The sequence below is a fragment of the Phalacrocorax carbo genome, chromosome 2 (assembly GCF_963921805.1).
Source record: "Phalacrocorax carbo chromosome 2, bPhaCar2.1, whole genome shotgun sequence".
Classification (NCBI taxonomy): Eukaryota; Metazoa; Chordata; class Aves; order Suliformes; family Phalacrocoracidae; genus Phalacrocorax; species Phalacrocorax carbo.
Genome location: NC_087514.1, coordinates 95,030,344 through 95,053,487, shown reverse-complemented (window position 1 = coordinate 95,053,487; position 23,144 = coordinate 95,030,344). Strand labels below are relative to the sequence as shown.

Genomic DNA, 23,144 nt, shown 5'->3' with positions numbered 1-23,144 from the left:
TTAAGTATTGTTTATTCTGCCACAAGTAAACAATGAGTTGCTCCCGGCCCGGGGCTTTACATGAAAAAGCAGTACTGGGGAAGACAATGCGGGGTGTCTTTTCATCTGACTTTGAGCAGCTAACCCTGTGATTTGAAGTTGTTCATTTGACAGTATCTGCAAGGGTACTGGCCCACCCTGTAAATTAGCTGCTCACATACTGATCCGGGGGCTGTCAGATAGTCTTACCTTTTCTGCTACTTAGCAGAGGGGGGCCTGGACAGACAGATGCTCTAGGGGCGAGAGGTTGTATTTACACAACAGCACTACAATAGCAGGATTAAAGGACCACAAGGAAGCCAGGAGAAGCTCCTGCACAGCCCGGCACTCTGCTGCTGCTGGGGATGCATCCCTGAAGGGAGGCTGGTACCACTGTCGAGGCAATGCACGCTGGTGCATCTGAAATAATTTTTATACTGACTACTGGGGGAGCAGAAAGAAGTCGGATGTTTGCCCCGTGGTTTACAAAGAAAGGCACGGCTAGGCAGATTGAGCATCACTTTTTTGTTTGTGACAAAACAGCCCGTGCTGGGCTACCTAAAGCAGTAGCTGCAAACCAACTGCCAGACCCAGAGCATCTAGCTCTGGGACGCACAACATCTCATACCTGCCTCACAGAGGTGAGGCAAGTGACTCTACTTTTATAATATTGGCAATAAAAAGAGACTGAGCATGTTCTGCTCCCTCCTTTTTGCTCATAACACAGCTGCTATGCTTTTTGTTTGCCTGAACTTTAAGGAGAGTTCTTCCTCCTTGCCTTCTACTATAAGGAAACACCAGGATTTGATGGATGCCTTCTAATATTTTGCAGTTTGCTCTCCCACCACAGGTGCACCCATACGCATGTGCCTCCTGCTCTGATGCGCTAGAATAATATTCTTTTCTTCATCTCTTTCACTCAAAAAACCACCCTTAAGCCTCACCAAGAGCAATCATTTCAGTCACATGAACTCAGGACTGGGAATGGCGCACCACATTCAGCATATCTTGCTGAGTAACTACAAACAGCCTTGCAGAACCCTGGGAACCAGGGGATTACAGCCCCTGCCTGCCAAGGATTTTAACCCATTTCCTTTGGGATGAAAGAATCACCTTAACAGCAGCCCAGGCGGCTCTGCTTACCAGGGGATTTTCTGCTAGGTTGGGCCAAGCAGACAGTGCCATTTGACTTGTCTAGACTAGGACAAAAGGTATGTTTTAAACCAGATAGGCAGGGCAAGTTCTGTTTGAATATGTTAGCTGACCAGGAGAACCACAGCTTCCTTGTCCTGCCCTATCTCCACTGACATGTCTTAAACTGCTAAAGCAAATACTTGACAAAAAAAACCCTTACCATCATCTAGACAAGCCCATAAAGACAAGCATCCCAGAACCAGCTTTAACTCATGCCCACAGAGCTTGCCAATCGCGCCTTTGATTTAGGGACACATTTTAGACATTGTTCCTCAACACCATCAAGGGTAGCAAAATCCATTTCAGGAGAATATTATCCAAAAGCAGGCTTCCTAATCCTAGAAAGAGAGTTGCATGAAGATGACCAGCATCTTTTTACAGCCAGTGTGTCTTTCTGCCTTGCCGTAGCAGACTGCAAAGCTGCCAAGGTAGAAAGATATCTATTCTGCTGTCTTTTATCCATCACTTAAAGCAAGAGAATCCGCCTGTCCACTCAGGTCCATGGCCAATAACTTTGCAAAGAGGTGGTATCTTCCTAGAAGCTTCAGGTAAGCCTAATATGGCAGCCTCTTTCTCTAAAGCATGAAGTATATGACAAAATTATCTCAGACTCCCTTTTGTGAGGGTTGCAGAGCTCTTAGCAGAGAATAGCTGTTTCAGTTTTGCTCTATAATGAAAATTTACTTCATTTACTTCAGAAACAGCCAACTCCATTTAATTAACTGCTATTTACTGGACCAAGTTTAAGAAAGAGCTTTCCAACTCCTTTCCCCAATAATTACAGCACTTACAATGCCTTTAAAAATGGTTTTACACGTATTTACCAAGGTTTTATAATTAAAAAAAATTTGGAAAATTTAATAGAATTAATCCCATTTAACAGAATGGGGTGGCTTGGCTCCATGCCATTCTATTAAGAAACTTTATTCAGGAGAGAGTGCTGACACTTTAAGATGCTGAATTCTGCACCCTTCTGAAAAGATTAGAGCCCAATGTCCCAAAATATGCTTAAAACACTGACAAGCTTCTGCAAATGGACAATCTCTCATTCTAAAACAGTAGCTTTTCTACACATTTAAACTAGACTTGGAATATCTCTTTCATATCTTCATGTATCTGGCTCTACATTTTCCTATGGTAAAAAAACAGGAAATAAAGTATCAGGAGTCCCAGGAGCAATTACTTGAACCAGAACACAACACCCAAGCACCTTCCCAAATAATTAATAACTGATTTTTCCTTGTTAAGAGAAGCTCATGTAAGCCAAAATCCAAATCTTTTCCTAATCTTAACAGGCAGAAAAGCATAACACATTTTACTGAAAGCCTGGAACCAGAAACTCATCTATCATCACTCACTCCCATGACAGACAACAAAACCTTTATATCCAGCCACCACCTTCTCCCCAGGCAGAATAATCTCATAGGTTGGTATCTGAATACTTTTGTCAAGTTTTGCTTCATGTTTTAAGCATCTTTAGTGTAACTTATTAAAATTTTGCAATGTTGGCATTATACAGTTTTTTGTAACAGTGATGGGTTTGGAGGGGAGGAAGAAGTGCTTTAATTTCTTCTAAAAACATTCCCAGCTATTAACTGGCAAGATTTCCTGTACTTGCAAAAAATAATAACATTAAGCCCTACAGCACCCTGGTGACATAAGATGAGGCAGAAACATTTAAAAACCTGTTCAAAATCATAAAGGGGAGCAGTAAACAGTGCAGGGGGCTGAATGGCTCCTGCCCCTCCCCAGCAGCCTCCCTCAGGCCATCTGGTGACCAGAAACACTTTTGGGACTATTTCTTACCTCAGTGAATTATCTGGATGTGTCTCCATGTGCGACTCCAGCCCATACTTGCAAAAAAAATCTTTGAAACACACTGGACAATGGTAAACTTCCTCCTCAGCCTTCTTATCCCCTTCAGCAGAGTGACCATCCTCGACAACCTTCAGAGAGAAGGGGAAAAAAACCTCACTAGACCAAATTTTAAGCAACAAAACAAACATCTGAAGTCCTCCTGTTAAAAACGAAGCAGCGGGCTTCATCTGTAACTTTACTGTGGGCGACCAGAAATGACTCATTTCAGCAACAGAGAGAGTGAGGAACAGAGCCTCTGTGCATGTGTGAGAACATGCACGATGGAAAAGGAGGCTCAGTAGAAGATAAAGTGATAAGTCACGGATACATTGGTTCTAATGAGAAACTGTGATTTGAACAACTTACAAACCCTTATGTTTATATACCACTGAACTAGCATACTTCCCCCTTCAGAAAGCCAGGTGGGCTGTCAGCCTTAATTATTTATGCCAGAGATACTGCCAACTTCTAACTCAAGCAGTCCAGGGAAAAGCAATGAACTTCTACATGTTTTCTGTAGCCCTCTTCTGATTACAGGGAGAAAAAGCATGCACAGCAACAAGGGATACTGAGCTAAATGAACTACTACTAGCTTGCCATTCAGAGATAGTAAGTGGAAAGGGTCAAGTTAAGTTTGGCAGCCACCATTTATACATTTTGTATAAATGGCTGAAACGCACTAAAATATTTCATAAACAAAACCCTAACGGAAATGTCTAGCCTTCAAATAAATATCTTCTGGTTGCTCTTGCAACTTCAATAAGGGAGGCTTACGCTACTGTGAAAGGGAAATGTACCACAGATTTTTTTTTTTTCTCCAGATCAAGACCAAAACAGACTTAAGCTGCTGCTGCTTTTGAAGTAAACACTGTTTTTTCAAAAGTTCAAATATTGTCCTGCAAGACTGCTATGAAGTAAATGGGAGACAAAAAAAAACCTAGGGGAAAAGCTGCGGTAGCAAAAGAATAGTTCATCCTCTTGTCATCCAACAACAATTATCTAATATAAATCATAATCAAACCCAAAACTTTAAACAATAAAGAACTAAAAAACCTAAATTATTTCATTCTCTGAAATTAGAAACTCATTTTTAATCTCAGACGACAGTGTCGGCTGCACAGGAAAAGCATTGCGCCTTAGAATATATACAGGGCTGTAACAAGACCAAATTTTAATATTTCTCTGCTGACTGCATGAACACAACAGCTGAGAATTTAGGAGACAGCCAGCAGAGTCTTTTGCTTCGTGCCCCGTAAAAAACCTTTTTTGCAGGTGTCCTCTCCTCTCTGTCCATCTCAGCATCATGACTAAACTTCCGTTTCGAAGATAATCGCCTGCGTTTCAGTGGCGACGGGGGAGTTGTGCTTGCTGCGCTGTTCGGATCCTTCTCATGAATCTTCATGTGCCTGAGCAGGAGGAGGAAGAAGACACTGTCAGCAGGCAAATCGGGGTGGAAAGTCTGCATAAATTTTAATGCCAACACCACTTCTAACATTCGCCTTTGAAGGATATCAGCAAAGATCCCATAAACCAGACTGCGCTTCTGAAAGACAGCTGGGTCATGAACGGGCCCTTCGCAGTGTCTGGGACTATGTGGGGCCATGGCAGGGAGCCCGGCAGCTCTCGCCCATGCCCCAACCCACAGCACAGCATTTGCCCTGCTACTGCCTGGCCCCATGAGCATTGTGCCCGTCCCCCATCATCCAACAGGCCCTGCTTCTGCCTAATGGTAATCTACATGGTAATCTACAGGCACGGCCTCCCAGTCTTGTGGCGGTCTAATAAGTAAAAGCCTGCGGCTTAGCACTCATTTCTCTCAGTGCAAAAAAAGCATGCCATCTTCAGCTGGCTTCCCTTTTACAGTTTCAGAGAGTACCCCAGATGGATCGGTATATGCCAATGTCAGAGCAACGCTTCTTAAACACATTTGTTTCCTTCTCATCCTTAACACACTGGTGCACCCCAATACTGAATTTCAACTGCAACTTTGAAGTCAAGATATATCTGGTCACAGTGTTAAGCTGCAGCAGGTTTGGCTTGCAAACTCCGTATTGCCAAAGCATGTTCACAAACTCACTTCCCCAGGAAAACCAATATTTCTTGTCACAAAGACACTGGAAAGTGGAGAGGGACAAAATGGTTCAGGAAGCAATCTCATGAATATGTGTGTATCTGACCCACTTGACTCTTGGTTTTCCATATCTGCAACCTGAGGAAGACTGTCATCTAGTTCCAGGGTCTTGCTCCCATGCTTTTTTTTCTGAGTACTAAAAGCTCAAATTGTAAACTTTCTTTTAAAAACCCCAAACTGTAGGGCCTTTAGCCTCACTTCAAATTTATAGTGATTTTGAAAAAAATCAGACTTAGGCTCCTACATGCAATGGACATTTTTACTTCTAATAGGTAGAAATGGGAGTGCAGGAGAGAGCTGCTCTTTGTCGGTATGACTGACTTCAAAGTGGCACAAGGGAGACAATGTTAATGGCATTTGGGCACATCCTTCAGAAGTCACACCCCCAATTCGGCTCAGGACCGTGCCATTTAACTTGACTGCACACTATCATGTTCAAACACGAGAGAATGTTGTAACCGAGACGAGTCTTGTATGTCCTCATAACTGCTTGGCTGTTATGACATAAAATCTGTTTTAGTTTTAGATGCCAGGGGCATGATGCTTCAAGATAACACAGTGGACCGACTGACCCACAGGCAGACTCCAGTGGAGCAGCTGGGAAGACTGTCTCCGTACAAAACGCTTTTTTTAACGTTTCCTTTCACAATCTCTGAACCTTTTAAAAGAAGAAAAGGCATCTAAATTACCATCTCAAACTACAGCCAGGCTTCTGAGGGTGTTATGCAGCAACAGCCTCAAGCCAAAAGCACCACATGTACCAGAACCAAACCGATGCAAGATTAAAATGGCTGTTCAGCTACTGCCTGCTTTCAGCCACTCAGCAAGGCTGCGGCTGCTTGGAGGTTCAGGTCCACATGAGGAAAAACATGGCTTCCCCAACCCTCCAGTAACCCTAACTGGTGACACAAATGGTGGACGAACACTGGTGACACCTGTCAGTCACACTGTGGGAGGTTCAAGGAGAGAGCATCTGTGTGCAGATGCGCTCAGCATGTTGGGCACAGCGTCAGGGAAATGTTGCTGAATTTGTCTGACCTCTTTCCCTGCAGATTGCCTGACTGGGAGCAGAAGGAATGCTGCAGCTCCGAGGGTTTGGCTCTCTCCAGGTCCAACAGGACCCTGGGAGAAGTCGGAGCGCTGACACAGCCTCCACAGTGCAGTGTACTCCCCTGCCTCAGCCCTCTGGACAGCCCCGCCACCATAGGCACCAAAGCTAACTGATTTATCTGCATGAATCCAGTGCTACCTGGTCTCACAAAATCTGTAGGGAAGGCATCTACAGGTATTATACTGCCTGGTTGCCTTTATTCTTTTTTCGGTCTTTCCAGCCCTGTCCCCCCTATGGCACTGATGTAACTTCTTGTGCTAGCTAAGTCCATCTCAGACCTTCCTACAGGTGATAAATCAACAGTGCGAAGAGCAGTTGCCTGTATTCATGCAAGAATAAGGGAGAAGAAACCAGTTATTTGTTCAAAGGGTTTCTGTCCTCAATGGTTGAAGATAAAACTCAAAAAGCATCTGGGAACAACAAAACACAGTATTCAATTGCACAGGCAAAAGCAAGACCTGGAAGGTGGTTTGCTCGTCTTTTTTCATTTTTTTTCTTCTTTGGTAAAGACTGCTTTCCTGTTTCAGTGAGCTCTTAAAAGTGAGACAGAGGCTTCTGCATGTGTCTGTCTGTCCCCCCCACCCCAGACACACACGCATGGCCTGCATGCTTAACCTTCTGGCAGCTTGGCTGACGCATAGCTAATATTACTGGGCCAGTTACTTTTCAGAGAGCTAGAGAGCAAAAACAGTCAAGCTAAATTACATTCACCGAGAAAATAAACAAACAACAAAAAAAACTGCTATGCATGAAGCGTGGGACTTTTTGTTCCTATTATTTTCTGAAGTCTTTCTGCCAGTAACAAGTATGCATAACTCCTGTTCAATAGCTACCCATGCAAAACAGCTTCCTCAGGGCTGAGTTCTTTCCTCCTGCCATTTGTCCACCTGTTGAACCCTGCCTGTTTCGATGAAGCTGCTCCTACTTGAGAAGGGTGTGCTGGCATATCCACAGTGTGCCAACAGGAGAAACTGTTGAGACCTCCAGGTTAGTTCCAGTCCAACCTGGCACCTCTGCCTAGCATGACCTAATGCATGCAAACACACTAGTTCCTGTAAGTCCCTGAAGTAGTCCAGTCATGTTTGCAATATAATGTATGCTAGGAAGGCAGGGCTTGCTAACGTGGGTGCAGCACCACAGTGACAGGGCTTTGCTGCATCTGGTATCAAAGTCATCCGCTGCCCCCAGCTTGCACTTCTCCTTCCTGCAACCTGCATGCTTTTGCCATGCCCTAAAAGCGAGAGCAGAATCCGTACCCACAGCAAGGAATGTGGTAATCCCTTCATGTTGTAGTTTTGCATATTTGAAAGGAAGCAGCCCGAGATATTGAGCTATAAACAGGAAGACACCCTGACTGCACCTTTGACTTCTACTGTGTAGGTCATATATCACAGCCGCTGTGATAGCTCTCTGCATGTGATCATTAAGGTAAAAAGGAAAATCTGAAACCAAAGCAGCAGGTTCCAGAGTTCTCAAGGAGAGTCACAACCTGTCCACATCACAGCCAGCAGGTTTGTTCATTTGGCAGGTTAAGCAAGTTTCACTACATCAAGACAAGGGTGGAGAAGAAAAAGATTACTAGAGCTACAGCCCAAGATAAGCGGGAAGATAAAGCCGAGCAGTACAAAGGATAGACACAATCTTCATCTCTCTTTTACTTTACAACATGGATGTCATTCTGCCTCGAGAAAACATTTATCACCCAAGTTGGGTTGAACTGCAGCAGATGTCAAGTCACATCCACACTCACATCCTTTCTTTTAAAGTTAAACACTCCCCCCACCAAGACTACTTTTACTTAAAAAGTTTCCTAACTATAATTAAGCCGGGGGGGGGGGGGGGGGGGGCAGAGGGGCAGGTATTTGTGTTGCCTTATCCTCCTTTAGAAGCATTTGCCTTGATTAGATCTTACATGTAACACTGAAAATGCTCAACCTCACTGTTTAGCCTGCCAAGATACAAGGAGAACAGGAACAAAGCTGTGCTTAGAAGTTATTTTCCCATTGTGACTATAACAACATATTTTGGCCTGACAACACTGGCATACTCTGAATACGAAAGCCAGGCTCCTAAGTCAGCCTGGCTTTCAGCATCTTACAATGATAAAGGAAAATGATATGACAAATTCATCAGTTCCAAAAAATAAACACTCAACACTTTAAGTGAGAATGTAGTGCCAAAAAAAAAAAAAAGGGCAAAATAAGGACATGCACAGAAATGCTCATATTCAGCCACAGATGCAAGTTACAGTAACATGTGCCAGCAACTCTGAAGTGACCACTACTGCAGCTCAGAAGAGAGCCAGAGCCACAGCGGATGAATCTTGGCTTCTTTTTCTAATTTAAATCAATGAATTGTGGCTCTGAGCCATCCTACAGAGCGACCTAAGACCAGCAGGCAAGCTCAGGAAGGTACAGAGCCCTGAAACCTGCACTTCATGTGGTGGTTAGTAGTCCCCCCAGCACACATACACTTGGACAGTACTGAGCGTGGAACACTAAAATGCAACCACGATACCCAGGATGAAAGGAAGGAGATGAAAATTTGAGCTTAATATTAGGGAGGACGCCCTTGCACTAAGTGCTAGCTAGCCTTGATTAACCTCTCAGAGAAAGTGGTGGAACTCTGTTTAAAATGAGACGAGACAGAAAGCCAGAAGAATTTGCAAAGAATAATCCTGAAATGGAAAGAGAAAATTAAGTCTTTTCCAAACAAGGTCTGATACACCTCTGAATTAAACTCTTAACATTCAAGAACTCATACGCAAAAAACGCAGGTAACTTGCTGCACACTATGCTTTTTGCAGCACAGCTGTACATGAAAAAGCTCTCCTCATAATCTCTTCCCCCACTCCGCACCCCGCACAAGGAATTTCACAGGTGAGCCAAGAGGATCCAACTGTGCTACGACTGTGTGCCAGTCAGCCCTTCCGACAAAATCACATTTTTCAAGTGCTTGACTGCCTTTCATTCCATCCTCCCTCTGAGAATCACCTTCCACTTCCCCTCTTCTGCCACAACTTTCTTCTCCCCTCCAACGGTCACGTGAACAGGATGACTAAGATGATACTGCACAATTCCCCCAGCCTCTTTCCTTTTTTCTTCTTTGAAACAAACAGGCAGAAAAAGTACACTGTAATGCAGAGCATGATTTCAGAAGGGTGACTATTCCACCAGAACAGTAGCAAGTGAATACTTTGCTACTTTACATTGAAGAAGAGACTTTTGTAATAATAAACAAATGCAGAACTCAAGTGCCTTACTCCTTTTTCTCCCTGTGGATGGTGTTGGATCAGTGCCTAAGGGAGGTGACTCATAGGAGGGGGGAAAAAAAAGAGCATGTGTCCTACACTGAAGCGACATGCAGCTCCTGCTGGTCACATCCCAGTCTCTGTCGCATCTCCAAAAAGGGCTGCTGTATTTTCTTAATGCCAAGGGGATTTGCATGTTGATCGTATAAGCTTTTGGGAGGTCTTGAAACAGGGCGGCCTACAGCTTCAATGCCAAAACCAGAACGTGGGCAGGTTTTGACTGGCTGGCTCAAGGCTAGAACGAGGAGTGAAAGCATCCTGAAAGAGGCAACTGCAAGACGCAGCTGCTACCAGCTCCGGGTCCCACTGAATTATGAACAAAACCAGGAGCTCCTGCTTTGCATGCAGATAACCCGATCAGCGCCACTTTGGCTCTTGGAAAGGAAGCATCCCTCAGCATGCGTGGGAATCCCTCACCTCTAACTATGGGGAGAGAAACCACACTGTAGCTGCACCCTGGGTTTCCACAGCTGCTGATGTGCTCTACATCCCTAAGAGAAAGGGGCTGCCTGGCTTGGAGACCCGGGCAAAAGGAAGGTGTGGAACAAAAGGGAGTATCTGCAGCCTCTGGGCAGGGTCCAGGGTTAAGCCTCTCCCTTATAACTATGGCAGCACAAGCATTGCTGGCTTTCAGTCAAGAGAGGTTTATGCCAGGTAGGTCTGATTAGAAGGAGCAGCATGTCCAGAGGGGGAGCAGCAAGCAATTTCACTGAGGCCTGGTTGGGAAAGTCCCAGCATCTAAATCAAGATTAATTCTTGAGCACAGGATCCAGTGCATGTATAAACACCCTCCTCCTCCCTCATGTCTCCACGCCTGTGGAAACGCAGTGGGGAGGCCAATGTATCCGGGCATTATCAGTCCAGGGAGATCATCTGACAGTATCAGGTTCAGGTTCTGGCTTTGTATCCCACATATTATTCTAAGTTTCTCCACTTTACCACTAGATGTACCCTATACTCTACTATATTGCACATGCCTGTTCCTCATCTCCCTCGTGATTTCTGAGCAGTTTGATATCAAAAACAAGGGAATGATCCTCATACATCTGACACTTGTCTAAAGACATGGGGAGCTTCATCCAACCATCCAGAAACTAGGAATAAAAATGAGTGCTTTCCATCCTTCACCTTATTTAAAATACACTTTTTTTTTTCCCCCTCATCTCTAGGGTGAAGAGTTACTCAAGTTCACCTAGCTAGCCTGGGAAGGACTGAGCTGGTCAGGCACCCTAAATACAATTTAACTGGTATAATTGCTTTACATCTTCTACGCCTTTCTTCCTTGAGACCTTTCACTTACATTGCTATCTTCAAATAAAGGTAATTCTCTCCAAAGAATGAAAAAATAAGTTTTCAATAATTTACAGGAAAGAAAAAGCACGTCTATCACTCAGAACATGACCAAACATCTGGTTAAAAAAAAAAAAAAAAGGCTCCCTTGACTAACTTTGTGCCACCATATCAGAACCAGTAAGAGTGCAGGATGCATCGAAGACAGGTTGAAATTTGGACCATGACGTTCTTCAGGCCCCATAGAATGAAAAAAGGCTCAGAGAGTAAGAGAAGTCAGTCTTCAAAATTACACTGATAACACTTCTGAGAGACTTCTGGGTCACATCATCTTTGTCACTGTTTTTGTTTCATTCTGTGTAACAAACAGTACTTCAGCCCAAATTGTCTAGAAATGTAGGAAAACACAGGGAACTCTTCAAAGCTTCTGCCATTCGACATGCACAGGTATTACATCCTAAACAAACACAAAATGAAGCAGCAGCATTTTTAGGAGCAATTAGTTCATATACTGCTGCTAACCCCCTCAAGAATCTCGTGAATATGACTGGAACTTAAGTCAAAAGTACAGTAACAGTATACCTTTGGGTTAAAGAGTTTAGTCAGTTGTTTGTTTGTTAAAACATGTAGAGAATCTGTATTGACAATGTATTTCCAGTGCTAATTACCAACATCACCCACGTAAGAGAGCAATCCACTCAGCCCTTGCCAGTTGTAATCACAGGAACCAGAAAGATGCAGGTAATTTTGCAAATCAGACACAATCTGTACTTGGACAAGTTTCTGTTTGTCTTCTCTTCTTGACTTGTTTGCTATTTGTATCCTCAAAAAAACCCAAAAATGACCCAAAAAGCCCTCAGACATGCATGCACACTTCACAGCAAGTCAAGATACATTCAAATACCAAAAGCCCAACCATTTGGGAAATGCCCTCTTACAACTGCAGAGCAATCTCAAAACAAATTTCAAGTACCACCAAATATTCTAGTGGTAACCAGTGTTGAACACTAGCATCGGATAAACAAAACGAAGCTGAAGAGCAAGAAGTCTCCATGGCTACGCTAGTAAGAAGGCCATTGCAATGCACACAGTGAAAGAGCAGGGTGGGGCAAATGGGTCCCAAGAAGGATCAGATTGGGAAGCACTGACTCATTTTAGCCACATGTCTGCAACCAGGCACAGCAAGAGATCCCCCAGCTAGTCCTTCCCACAGCACCCAGGCGCTGCAGTCTTGCTGGCGCAGCGGCACGTCCCATTATCCTCACAGAGGCCCCGGCACTTATTAGCTCTGTCTATCAGGGCTAACACAGCCCTGGCGAGCCTCCCCACATAGCAGTATGTGGTGGCATGCAGGTGCAGGTGTAGCAGCCCTCTTGGTGTCCCCCCGGGAACTGCTGCAGCCCAAGGTGCCACACAGATGTGCCGTAAGCATCCCCCCAAGTTCAGTGCGGGCTGCTGTGCTGTCTATCTCCCTGTGCAATGAGGTTCTCCCAGCAAAGCAAAAATAGCCTTACAGTGGGGCAGCAGACAGCATCATTAGGATGACATGAGCATTATTATTTAGATCCACCAAGACTAGCTGGGTGCGCTAAGGCTGCAAAAGCCACCTGTGATTACATTCAAATGACAGATTAGAAATCCCTTTTCAGTGCTACCAGGACAGTCTGCAAAGTTAACCAGTGCCATGCAGCTGCCAATACATGATACCTAAGGATATATGATACACACACATGCACACAAAGCATTTTGTATTTTTATCCTAGAGTAAAATTTTGCTTTGCTGTGAATAAAGGCAAGTTGTAAGCATGAGTGAGAGGAAAGATACCAATCTACAAATCCAAAAAGGGGGGGTACCATTTCTGAATAATTACGCTGTATTCACATTTAAGCAACTACTTGCTACGCAGAATCAGCAAGTTCAAACAGGCTGAGATTGATACAACTGCATTCCCAGCTTGGCTCAAAGTTACTCCTGTTCCTTACCAGCAGCGCTGTCAGAACACCTCAAAGGGAAAAAGGGAGACAAATATTTGCCTGATGATGCTGTGACAGGGAAGTGATTCAAACCATGCTTCCAAAGCAAAGCTTCCCAAAGGACAGCAAAAGAAAGCATTCATTTGCAGTTCGCATCAACCCTTGCATAAGGGAGGGCGAAAGAGTGGGGGAAATGCAGCGTGAGATTCCCAGTATAACTTCACCAAACTATCTGCCCACAGTTTGCACTGAATTCAGAGCAGACCTAAACTAACAATGCCAAATACTGCAAGGAGATTTCCAAGCCATATGAAACTCTTTCATAAGGTACAGTATTAAAAAAGATCCTTCTGAGGCCGCTGTACCTTCCTTAAGCTTGGAGGCAAAAGTTTATTAACAACAGTAAAATTAAGCAGGAATAAGATTTTTTAAAGTGTGCCTAAAACCTGGCCTGGGACATTCTGAACTGCTGTTTTCTTTCATCTTTTTGGAAATTTGTGGTTTCCAGGCACATCCTGTAGTTATCATGGTATATAACCTTAGCCAATGACTTCATTGCTGATTTTTCAGGAAACTTCATGTTTAAAGAAAACAAGTGTTATTAGGCAATTAAAGCAGTTTTAAATTTTAGCATCAGGAAAAAAAGGGAGAGGGGGTGGAGAGAGAGAGAGGAAATTAGAAAAAGGATGTCAGAAAGGGAAAAAATTTTATCCTTAAGGGCAAAGATGGTTGAAGAAGTCCTAGGTATGTCCTGCCTCCCCCTGCAAAACTGCACCCCTTCACCAACCAAGCAAACACAAGCCCCAGCTACTTCCCAGAACCAGGCAAAGCCCTCATGCAGTTGCTTCCTTCTCACACTCCACTGTTGAGCAATCCTGATGGCACACAGCACAACTTGCTGCGTCACACAGCTCATGGAGGAAAAAATAGATGGCCACAGCAATGCTGGGGATGCTGCACAGATGGAGTAGAATACCTCCCCCTGGCACACACACACACGCATGCAAGCAAGGAAGCGGCACTAGATAAGAGTAGCACATCTCTGTTTAAGCAGGGTGTCGTCGTTTCCCCGCATCACCCCGATATCAGCAGTCACCAAGTAACTCGAGGGGCAAGGAAGTGAGGGGTTATCACTGCACACACTCAAGTTGTGCAAACTTTTCCCAGCGCTAAGGACAGCATCCTAGCAGAAGAGGCTCCACGTGCTCAGCCCATTTCCTCTCCTGTTCCTGAACATGTGGTCCTCCTTCCTCACAAGCATTGATCTCACAGCATTCCCCCACCGAGCAGAGAAGCACTAGGGAAAGATTTCACGTCTTGTTACATGTCTGTTCAGTCAAACACAGTAGCTGGAAAGAGAAGTCCCTGCATGACTTGTGCTACTTTACAGGAGTCTGGGACCTTTTGCCCTCAAGTGAATGAATTTTGGTGCAGTCCATAAGCAGTACATATTGCTGTACTCTCTTTACCCTCAGTTTGAAACTGTCAAAAAAGATGACACATTGAGGTGGCTTGATGTCACAAATGAGCTGCCCAGAAGTTGTACACCTCCTGTTTCCACATGAAGGACTGGAGAGCTGACTCCAAGGATTTACCAAAAACATGGCTGAGAGTGTTCAGCAACCTTCAGCTAAGAAAGCAGCCTGAAGTACTCAGCATATCTATAGGTGCCCTCAAGAAACAGAAAGCAGTATTTGCATATTGTGTGCTATCTACCAGTTGTGTAATGGCACTACTACTTTATAGACTGCCTCTTTGCCTAAGCTGTGTGCATCATGCAGGTGAGCATCATGGCTCAAAAACCTGAGTGAAAGGCCCTGGCTAAGTCCAAATGCCAAGGTTCCCCTCATGTTTTTTTTGTTTTTTGTTTTCGGGGTTTTTTTTTCAGCTAAAGAAGTTTCCCCAAATGCTGACAATCTACGGTTAACAAATAGCCTATTTTTAAAAGAGGGGAGAAAAGAAAGAGGAAAAAACCTGCTGACCCTGAGAGGGGGTATGTTCTGCAGTTTGCTGGTTCCAACATGCTGAACTAGAACAGGTTGAGCAGGTTAGATACTGGGGGGGAGAAAACATAAAGCTGGAAAACATACATTAAAGGTGGAATGACAGCAACCACAAATGCAGTTTGAGATAGACTTTTTCCTCATTCTCATCAGTACTTGGCCCAGGAGTCTTTTCAGGCAACAGGAGGAACAGAGTGAACACATTCATTAGAGAAGCGATACAAGTATTTCTGACGTGCATGCACAACAGGCTGAGCAAAGATTACCTTAACATACAAACTCTCCCAGCAAACTTTCTCACCACCAGCATTTTCTACACAGAATCACCGAACCAAAGTACAATCTAGAAGACAAACCACCAACTGAAATGCCAGCAAAACAACACGTTACTTGTTAACCTTGGGAGCTAACATCTCTGCAAGAATCACCTTAATGTCAGGCTTATGGCAAAGGAATAAAAGCACCTCAACTCCCTGCAAAGATTGCCTGGATTTTCTAGTGCTTGCTAAGTTAAGGCTTGTATTTATTTTGTACCTCTTCAAGGTGAGAAGGGGAGGTAACATCCCTGAGAATACTAAACCTTCAGAGGAGGTGATGTTCCTGAAAGGGTACTTATGCGGAAAGATCAAGGTCTCATGCTGCCATGTGCTCTGCAACTAGAGTCTAATCTGTCAAGTGGCTTGCGCTCATTTGAACTGTGACATGGGTAACAAAGCAGCACTAAGCTACGCTCAATACGCTCTGTTATACGGAGATTTATGTTATTGCCTGTGAGGAGGGTGGTATTACTCTGCTGCATCAGACCACCTTCCCCTCGGCACAAGTTGCACCAGGAACTTAAACATATGGAGCACAGCGTGTCCCCTTTTTTTGCCTGCAGAAAACCAAAACATAAAAATCCACAACCTTACAAAGCACAAGATCAGACTTAGCTATTACTTAAAGGCAACACAAACAAAATCTAGGACTGAAAAGCACACTGAAGTCTTTCTTATATTTACATACTGAAGAGCTCTGGAGATGGAAGTATAACGTTCCTCATTGTGTACGCTTCGGTTCTCAAGAACAATGGAGCTAATTAAGGTCAGCGTATAAATCTTAACTCTGCACTTCCTTGCTTCGCTTGATTCTAATCAGATCTCAGCATTCGTGTTTTTGTGTTAACTTCCTTTGCTGTTCTTTAATGATAACTGAAGGGGGATACTGTCCAAGGCTACAAGCAGTAACATCTGAAATCATGGCATCTCCTTTTGGCTTTTACAGCTCACAAAGGTACTGTGGCACAAAGGCTCCTTCAGTGTCTCTTACTGCTCATGATATCCACAGAGGGGTTTTTTTGAGCACTCTATTAAGTGTCATGTGAATTAAATAAAAGTTTATATAAAGTCTTTACAAAAGATGACCAATCTACTCAGTAACAGTGAGACAGACAAAGGTTTCTGCCTGGGACCATTAAAAATATGGTAGTCTTTAATCCTCATCAAAAACAGAGAGAAACAGACTCTTACTGCTACACTGTTGTTGAAAAAGCCTGACCTTTTGTTTGTTTGTTTGTTTCTTTCTTTCTTTCTTTCCTTCTTTCTTCAAAACATGGGGATCCTAGCAGAATACCAAACATTTACTCTGGATATATCAACTGACAGGAGAAAGACCAAAAAACCAACCTTCTCTCCAGCTGTTTTCCCATCCTTATTCAGAAAATCTATTAGCAAAAATGTAAGAAACATTTTTTAATTGCAAAGAAAACCAAAACAGTTATCACATCTCACTTGTCCCCTACAACTACAGTTATCAATTACTAGAAGTAGAAATTAGTCCTTTGTGTTCATTATCCCTGCTCAAGAATTAGGGCACTTGCATTTGCTGAAGCTTATCTTTCACTAGCATGCTGACAGCGATTAAATCATCCCCCACGTATAAGGAATGGATTTGAAAGCCTGTAATACACCCTGCTTCTTCACATTTAAGAGCACAACCTACCAATTGCTGCACTGAAATAAAAGCTGAAATAAAATGACCAAAGAGACATTTCTATTCTGCAAAATGGTAAGAGGTAGCCTTTTCACATGCATGAAGTGTCAATCATTTTCTGAGTGATGAGTTCCTTGGCTATTTGTTTTTAGTGTCAAGATCTTACATGTTCAGTTTTTCAAAGCTACCCAGTGTTTAACACCAAATTTCCACTTGGTCATCTTTGCAAACCACCAGAAACCAAACCCAGTTGTAATAAGGCAGCTCCCCTCCTCTTCTGGAAATAAAAAAAGTTCATCATCACATTTGGTTATGCTCTGCCTCCAAAAACTCCCATCTTAACCAAATGCCAGACTGCACGTGCTAGACTGCAGAGATCCTATTTGTACTTAGAAGCTGGTCATTGTTATTGCACTGCACCCTACAAAGCACACACAACGTACTGGAAGTGGGCCAATGCCATAAATAACACAGGAGCAATTCACAGGTGGAATGCAGGGAGAGGATGGATTCAGCCAGATCTTGAGGACATGCTGCCTATTGGATATTTGCAAAGTCACAGGCAGCCTGTACGCCTGCCTGCCCAAGAAACACAGATCCACATTAAAGAGAGCAGGGAAATCATTAAAGTGTATGCATCTCAACCCCTGTGCCTTTATGAGGATCCAACCAGTACGTTACAATCTTCACCAAGCGTATGCCCTTCATTTGCCAGCAAAGATAGCCGGCTAAATCATAAAAATTGACAGGTTACCCTCCAGCACGTGTGTTTTCTATCTTTCTCAAAAAAACTCATTCAGCAACATATACACACACATAAAGTATTGTTTAAAAAAGACTTAATTTGAACATCAGAATAGTACCATACCCTGATAACAAAAACATCTGTCTCCACAGCGCATTAAAAAGAGAAGTTTGGGAAAACTATCTAGCACTGAAAATAAGACTAAGAATGAATATGCCTTCTTAATTAAAAGAAGAAATACCTTCTTTGACGGGACCCTTTGTAAGCATGCTTCAAAGCATAGCTTCTGCGATCCAGATCTTCCAATTTGAGTTTCAAAGACTTCTGCATGTGGTTATTGCATGTGGTGTTTCGCATGTGCCAAAAAAAAATATTTAAAAATCCCCAAACTTTGAGACCTGTTCCTGAGATGGTGCATAAACAGCCTACAAGTACATAAGTAGGATGTAAATTAAAAAACATTATGAAGAATTTTGCTAGGTTTGGACTAAGGAGCGGATGGAGTGAAGGAAGGTAGATACCCGTGACGTTTTGGTTTCCTATGAAACGTTTCAGTTAGTTTGCATTACCACACTTACATGGACAGCCTGGTGAACATCAGCCATCGACAGTGCAGCTTCGTTTACCAAACTGGGAAAGCTGTGGCTGAAATACATATATTATCCCTTTAGCCTTTTCAGACTTGCCACAGAGCCTTTAATAGCTACCCACTGGAAACTGGCAGGAAGGTCATTTCTCACCTGCCTTCTGGCATTTATATCCTATTAACATTTTCAAGTTGCATGGAGAGCATGTCTTTGGCAGGGAGGAAAATGTGATTTTAAAGTGATAAGCACAGACCATCCTCAGTCACAGATATGGAAAAGGAGCCGTTGGCAAAGTCTCCTACCTCCAAAGGAAATGCTTTTGGAGCAAGTGGAGGCATCGCCCTTCCCCCTGAAGCCTGATGCATGTTCCACTGGAATGCAACACCGTAAGTCAAGCAAAGTCTTTTCTCTACCTCAGGGTCCCTTGCTAAAGCTTACAAACCACCACTAAAACTCACCGCAGCAGCCTAACTCCTCTGTCTGCATTTTGGGGAGATGCAGCAGCGGAGATGGAATAAGGATTGCAACGTCCTATTTGGTGGCAGAGTCTAGACCCAAAAGGGTTCCTCAGAGTTGGCACTATTCATAGATAAACTCCATTGAGAGCTACCATGACAGTACAGATGAATGACCTTTGGAAAGCCTTTAGTAATTGCGACTTATGGATTGGAGACACTACTTCGGAAAACCCCAGCTCTTTCAGAGCTACAGAAAACTCTTTATACACACACCCCCTCCTTCCATGTAGTTTATGCTCCTGCTAGAGATCTGAGAACATTAAAATTCCATTTACTGTGACTGTAGTCACAGTGACATAGTGTCCGTGTCTCTAGCGTAAAAGTGCAAGGATTCGCATATCCTAAACCGCAGATTTTCTTACGTACTGATCCTTGCAGCACCGTTCCAGTTAAAGGAATTTTGAATCAAAATTACTGTGATCTAACTCCTTCCTCCAAATTCCTAAAGGCCCCAAGAAAACAACCCCTCAAGCTCTCCAGTCAGTCCCTGATGCTAGAAGACTTGATATTTCCAGGAAGACTTGCTCTTTCCAGTACTGGTCAAAAAGAAATCTCTGTAAAAAACTCAGCATTGTCTCCAGCTCTCCTCCTCCAGAGCAGTTCCAGTTCCTGATACCAGACACTGATGGATCTCCCAGTTATCACACCATACTGCAACAACCCTCCCCAGACAGTCGGAAGAATGAGAAGATGAGCTTTTTGCACTGGACATTGAGCACTCTCCAGAGACCTTTGCTCTCTCCAACAGCAACTGTCCCCACAGAAAGCTCAGGCCACTCCTGAGCAGTCTGGCAGCTGTAAGACAGTTTTCTGAGATGCCTGGGCTCATGGTTCCCTGCCGAAAATCCTGGCCAAGAGTCACCCTGGTCTGAAAAGGAAGTTGGTTTTAAGCTCTTTTTCTGAATGGTACCGCACAAGAGAACCTTCTCCCTCCACCCTGTCTGCTGTGCCCATTCAACTTGACTTGTTGGCAAGGAGCCAAGGAGCACAACAAAAAGAAACTGGACTTTATGGGAGAGACTATGACTCATTTACAAATGAAGTGTTGCATGTATTGTGGAAGTCAGGAAGGGCAGCATCAATTTAACAGGTAAAGAGTACACACAACACCCCAACATAACTAGACGTATCCAGAGAAGAGATGGGCAGGAAAGAGTGTTCCCACTCCACAAAAAGTCTGGCTATTGCAAAAACGTTTGGCTCACATGCAAAAGAAGAGCAAATAAGAGTTCTGGAGGGTCTTTTCCTCCCTTCACTTAATAAACTTAGGGAAAAGAAAAATTACTTTCTATGGAAAAGATGGGCACTTGGGAGTGTAACAACACTGATATTTTCTAACCCAAAAAAGCAACGAAAACCCCTTCCCTCCTCTGCTCAGCTGAATGTCTAATGACCTGGCTGCTACGAGGTGGAAAAATGGATCAGAAATTTCATCCTCTGACGGAACAGTAATAAGCCCTCCTATGGCACAATATTTCCCTTGACAAAACCATTTTGTTGCTTTTTTTTCCCCTAAAAGGTCTTTTAAAAGTCTGGATTTAAAAAATAGTATAGACAGCTAAATAAGAGCCAGAACGAGGCAAAGGGGGAGAAAGAGAAGACAGGATGTACGTAGCATATGCCTATGCGCTTTTTGCCCCTGTTCAGATACTGGCAGACTAACTTATCCCTCACTCCTCTCTCGTACACCAAGCTGATTTGATGTAAATGAAGTAATACTTGGGAAGGCTCCTGCAGGACCTTCACAAGCTGTGTTGATTCTTTAGCAGCACATTCACAACTTTCTGCTAAGCCTACAACTTCTCTCTCCGACCCCACACTCCGTGCGATGCTCTAGGGATACCACCGTGCTGGCTACTGGGGCACATTAGAAATCTTATTCACTGTTTTGGACATGTATCTGTCGCTACTTAAGATATCGTAGCACAAAAAGAGCTAAAAATAAAGGAACTGTGCACAAAAGCACAGAAAGATGGACTTGTATTATCATCCAGCTGGTGCAGAAGACAGACGTGGCACCACCACAAGCAAGGCCTGTGGGAGCTGCACACAAGTCAGGACCTGGCAAGCAGGTCCTTGCTCCGGGATCCTGAGGCAGAAGCAGTTTTGAATGTGATATGAGAGGCATTCAGCCACAGCACTGGCATGCCAGTGGACCTGATGCTACAGCTAAGTTTGAGATGCCTATGAAAGAATTTACTTCACACCGTCTTAGACTAGAAATACCTGTTTCAGAAGGAGGTACCCAGTGGGCAAAATGAACATCTTCCTGTGAGGGTGTCATAGCACCAGATAACAAATTTAATTTCACTTTGCATTTATCCTCATCTGCCTACTTGCACATTGATGCTTTCCACTTCAGCAACAGGATTCACTATTACAGTCTACTACAGCAGCAAGAAAAAGTTACTCACTGCAAAAAACTGGTGGCACAGTCCTGCCAACCACAACCCTCCTTTAGCAAAACTAGCCTGTTTCAGTATGCTAAGGACCCTGCCTGTGCCAGGTCTGGGGTCACTTGTTGCAGTGCCACCAAGCTCAGTAACAGGTTTCTGCAGTGTCCCAGCGAGCTGCTGTGGTGCAGGCTTACAGAAGGAGTTACAGACCAGACAGGAACCTATCAGATGGAACGAACTTTTAACAGGAAGATTTTCCCTTGCATGAACTTGGGCCCTTCTTATTGCAGTCAGCAAACACAGCACTCCCTCCTGGTAACTTCAAGCAACTCCTCCTTAAGAGAAAAATTTAAAACCAAACAATCCTCTCAGCAGAAGGTTCTGATCTGTACCGACTTCTTTCAGGCAAGTCACTGAGCCTGGCAATTCTGGCAAATTTGCTACTAAAGCATGGTAAGAGTTGCTATACAGGGAAACCTGCATAACCAAAGTGACTACATCAACATCTGATAGGCCTGGAGTCAAGTCTCAGGGGAAGCTTCAGGGAAGCTTCTGGGAGAGGACGAGGAGATGCCTAGCGAGCAGAAAGCCAAACAAATCCCACAAGCAGTCCTTCCGCAGGCAGCCCAGGCCTAGGGCCTGAACACAAGTGTCTGACCACCCCAGAATCGCAGCACTGGAATTCACCCTTGGATGCTGACAGTGGCATCAGCTGCAACTCAGCAGCTGCCCTGCCTTCCTCATGGCAGACAGAGTAATGACCCAGTCTGGCAAACATGTGGCTTGCAACACCTCTGGTCAGATGAGTCAGACGTGTGATTTATTCCATGCCCAAGGCCAGTATCTCCTCTGAACGTCTTTGTGTCTTTCCCTTCTCATCTTACGTCTGTCTCCAACTCTCCCCAGTTCCAACCAAGTATAAGTTAAATAAATACGGAATTACAAAACTGCATTCCCTCCCATTTCTCCTCTGTTTTCACGTAACCGTTTAACCTGGACAATATGATGCAGAAGAGGTAAAGCTGGAAGCAGCTGTTGCTTCCTTTGTGTGGCATTATGTTATCTTTCCTATTGTCACCGAAATCACCCTTTTCATTCCACCTATAGCACACTGCTTGGAAAATGACTGGTAATAATCAAGGAAACAAGATCTCTTCCCTCCCACACAAAACCAGTCTGTAACCATCACTCTTGTCACTTTGCTTACAAGCTATATTCCTTTCCCCCACCTGCCCTGCAGTTTCTTTGTAGGTTGTAGACTCTTTGATATGGGGACTGAAGCTATGTGGGAATTCACTCACGACGTCTTAATCAGCTCTGAGGTGTCCCACCCATGCAAATAAATGAATACTGAATCGGGGGATGAGAGAGGGGAAGGAACATCCATGTGATTTAACATTTTGTTTCCCCAGTTAACAACTGTACATATTGCTACATCCCTAAGAAGGAAACTACATGAAATACGTTCAGCAACTTGAGTTACAGAGAATTTTCTGGATCTATAGAGCAGTAAGTTGTCTGCAGCACAAGCAAGTACTGATGTGTGTATTTAAAAACAAGATCAATTATTCTGAAGAGGCATCTTCATGACAGCACTTGGATACCTAACTATATAACATACAACACCACCACAGATGTTCTAATCTTGCATCCACAACTCTGAAGCTACAAAACTAGAAGCTCCAAAAATCCATCCCATTTGTCAAGATGATAACAATAACAGTAACAATAACAATAATGATACTAAAAAAAAAAAACACGAAACAAAACAAAAAAAATACTCTGGATATCCATAACAACTCTTGATAGTATGTGAATAGAGCTAGCAGATCTTTCTCAATTCTGACTTCCTCCCACAACTTAAGCATCCTAGTAGTTGTAGTGTGTATGTGTGTCATGCCATACTTGTAGATCACAGATGGTCCACATTTTCTGCCCAAGTAAGTGTCCTTAGTCAACTTGCAAGTCCTTCCAAGGAAACAAAACAGCCCCCTATCCTGTAATCTTTTCCAAACTCCTGGGTCACGATCAGCACTCAC

The 23,144-nt window shown here is 43.7% G+C and overlaps 1 protein-coding gene across 11 annotated transcripts in view; it reads right to left on the bottom strand.

The window, feature by feature from the left end:
- RREB1 (ras responsive element binding protein 1) overlaps positions 1-23,144 on the bottom strand; it is a 126,034-nt gene that overhangs the window by 37,570 nt on the left and 65,320 nt on the right. For all 11 annotated transcript variants that reach the window (XM_064443562.1, XM_064443561.1, XM_064443556.1 and 8 more), the window contains 2 exons: positions 4,331-4,475; positions 3,019-3,158 (listed from right to left, as the gene is read on the bottom strand). In XM_064443562.1, the coding sequence (XP_064299632.1) occupies positions 3,019-3,158; positions 4,331-4,475 (285 nt within the window). The remainder of the gene's footprint in view (positions 1-3,018; positions 3,159-4,330; positions 4,476-23,144) is intronic.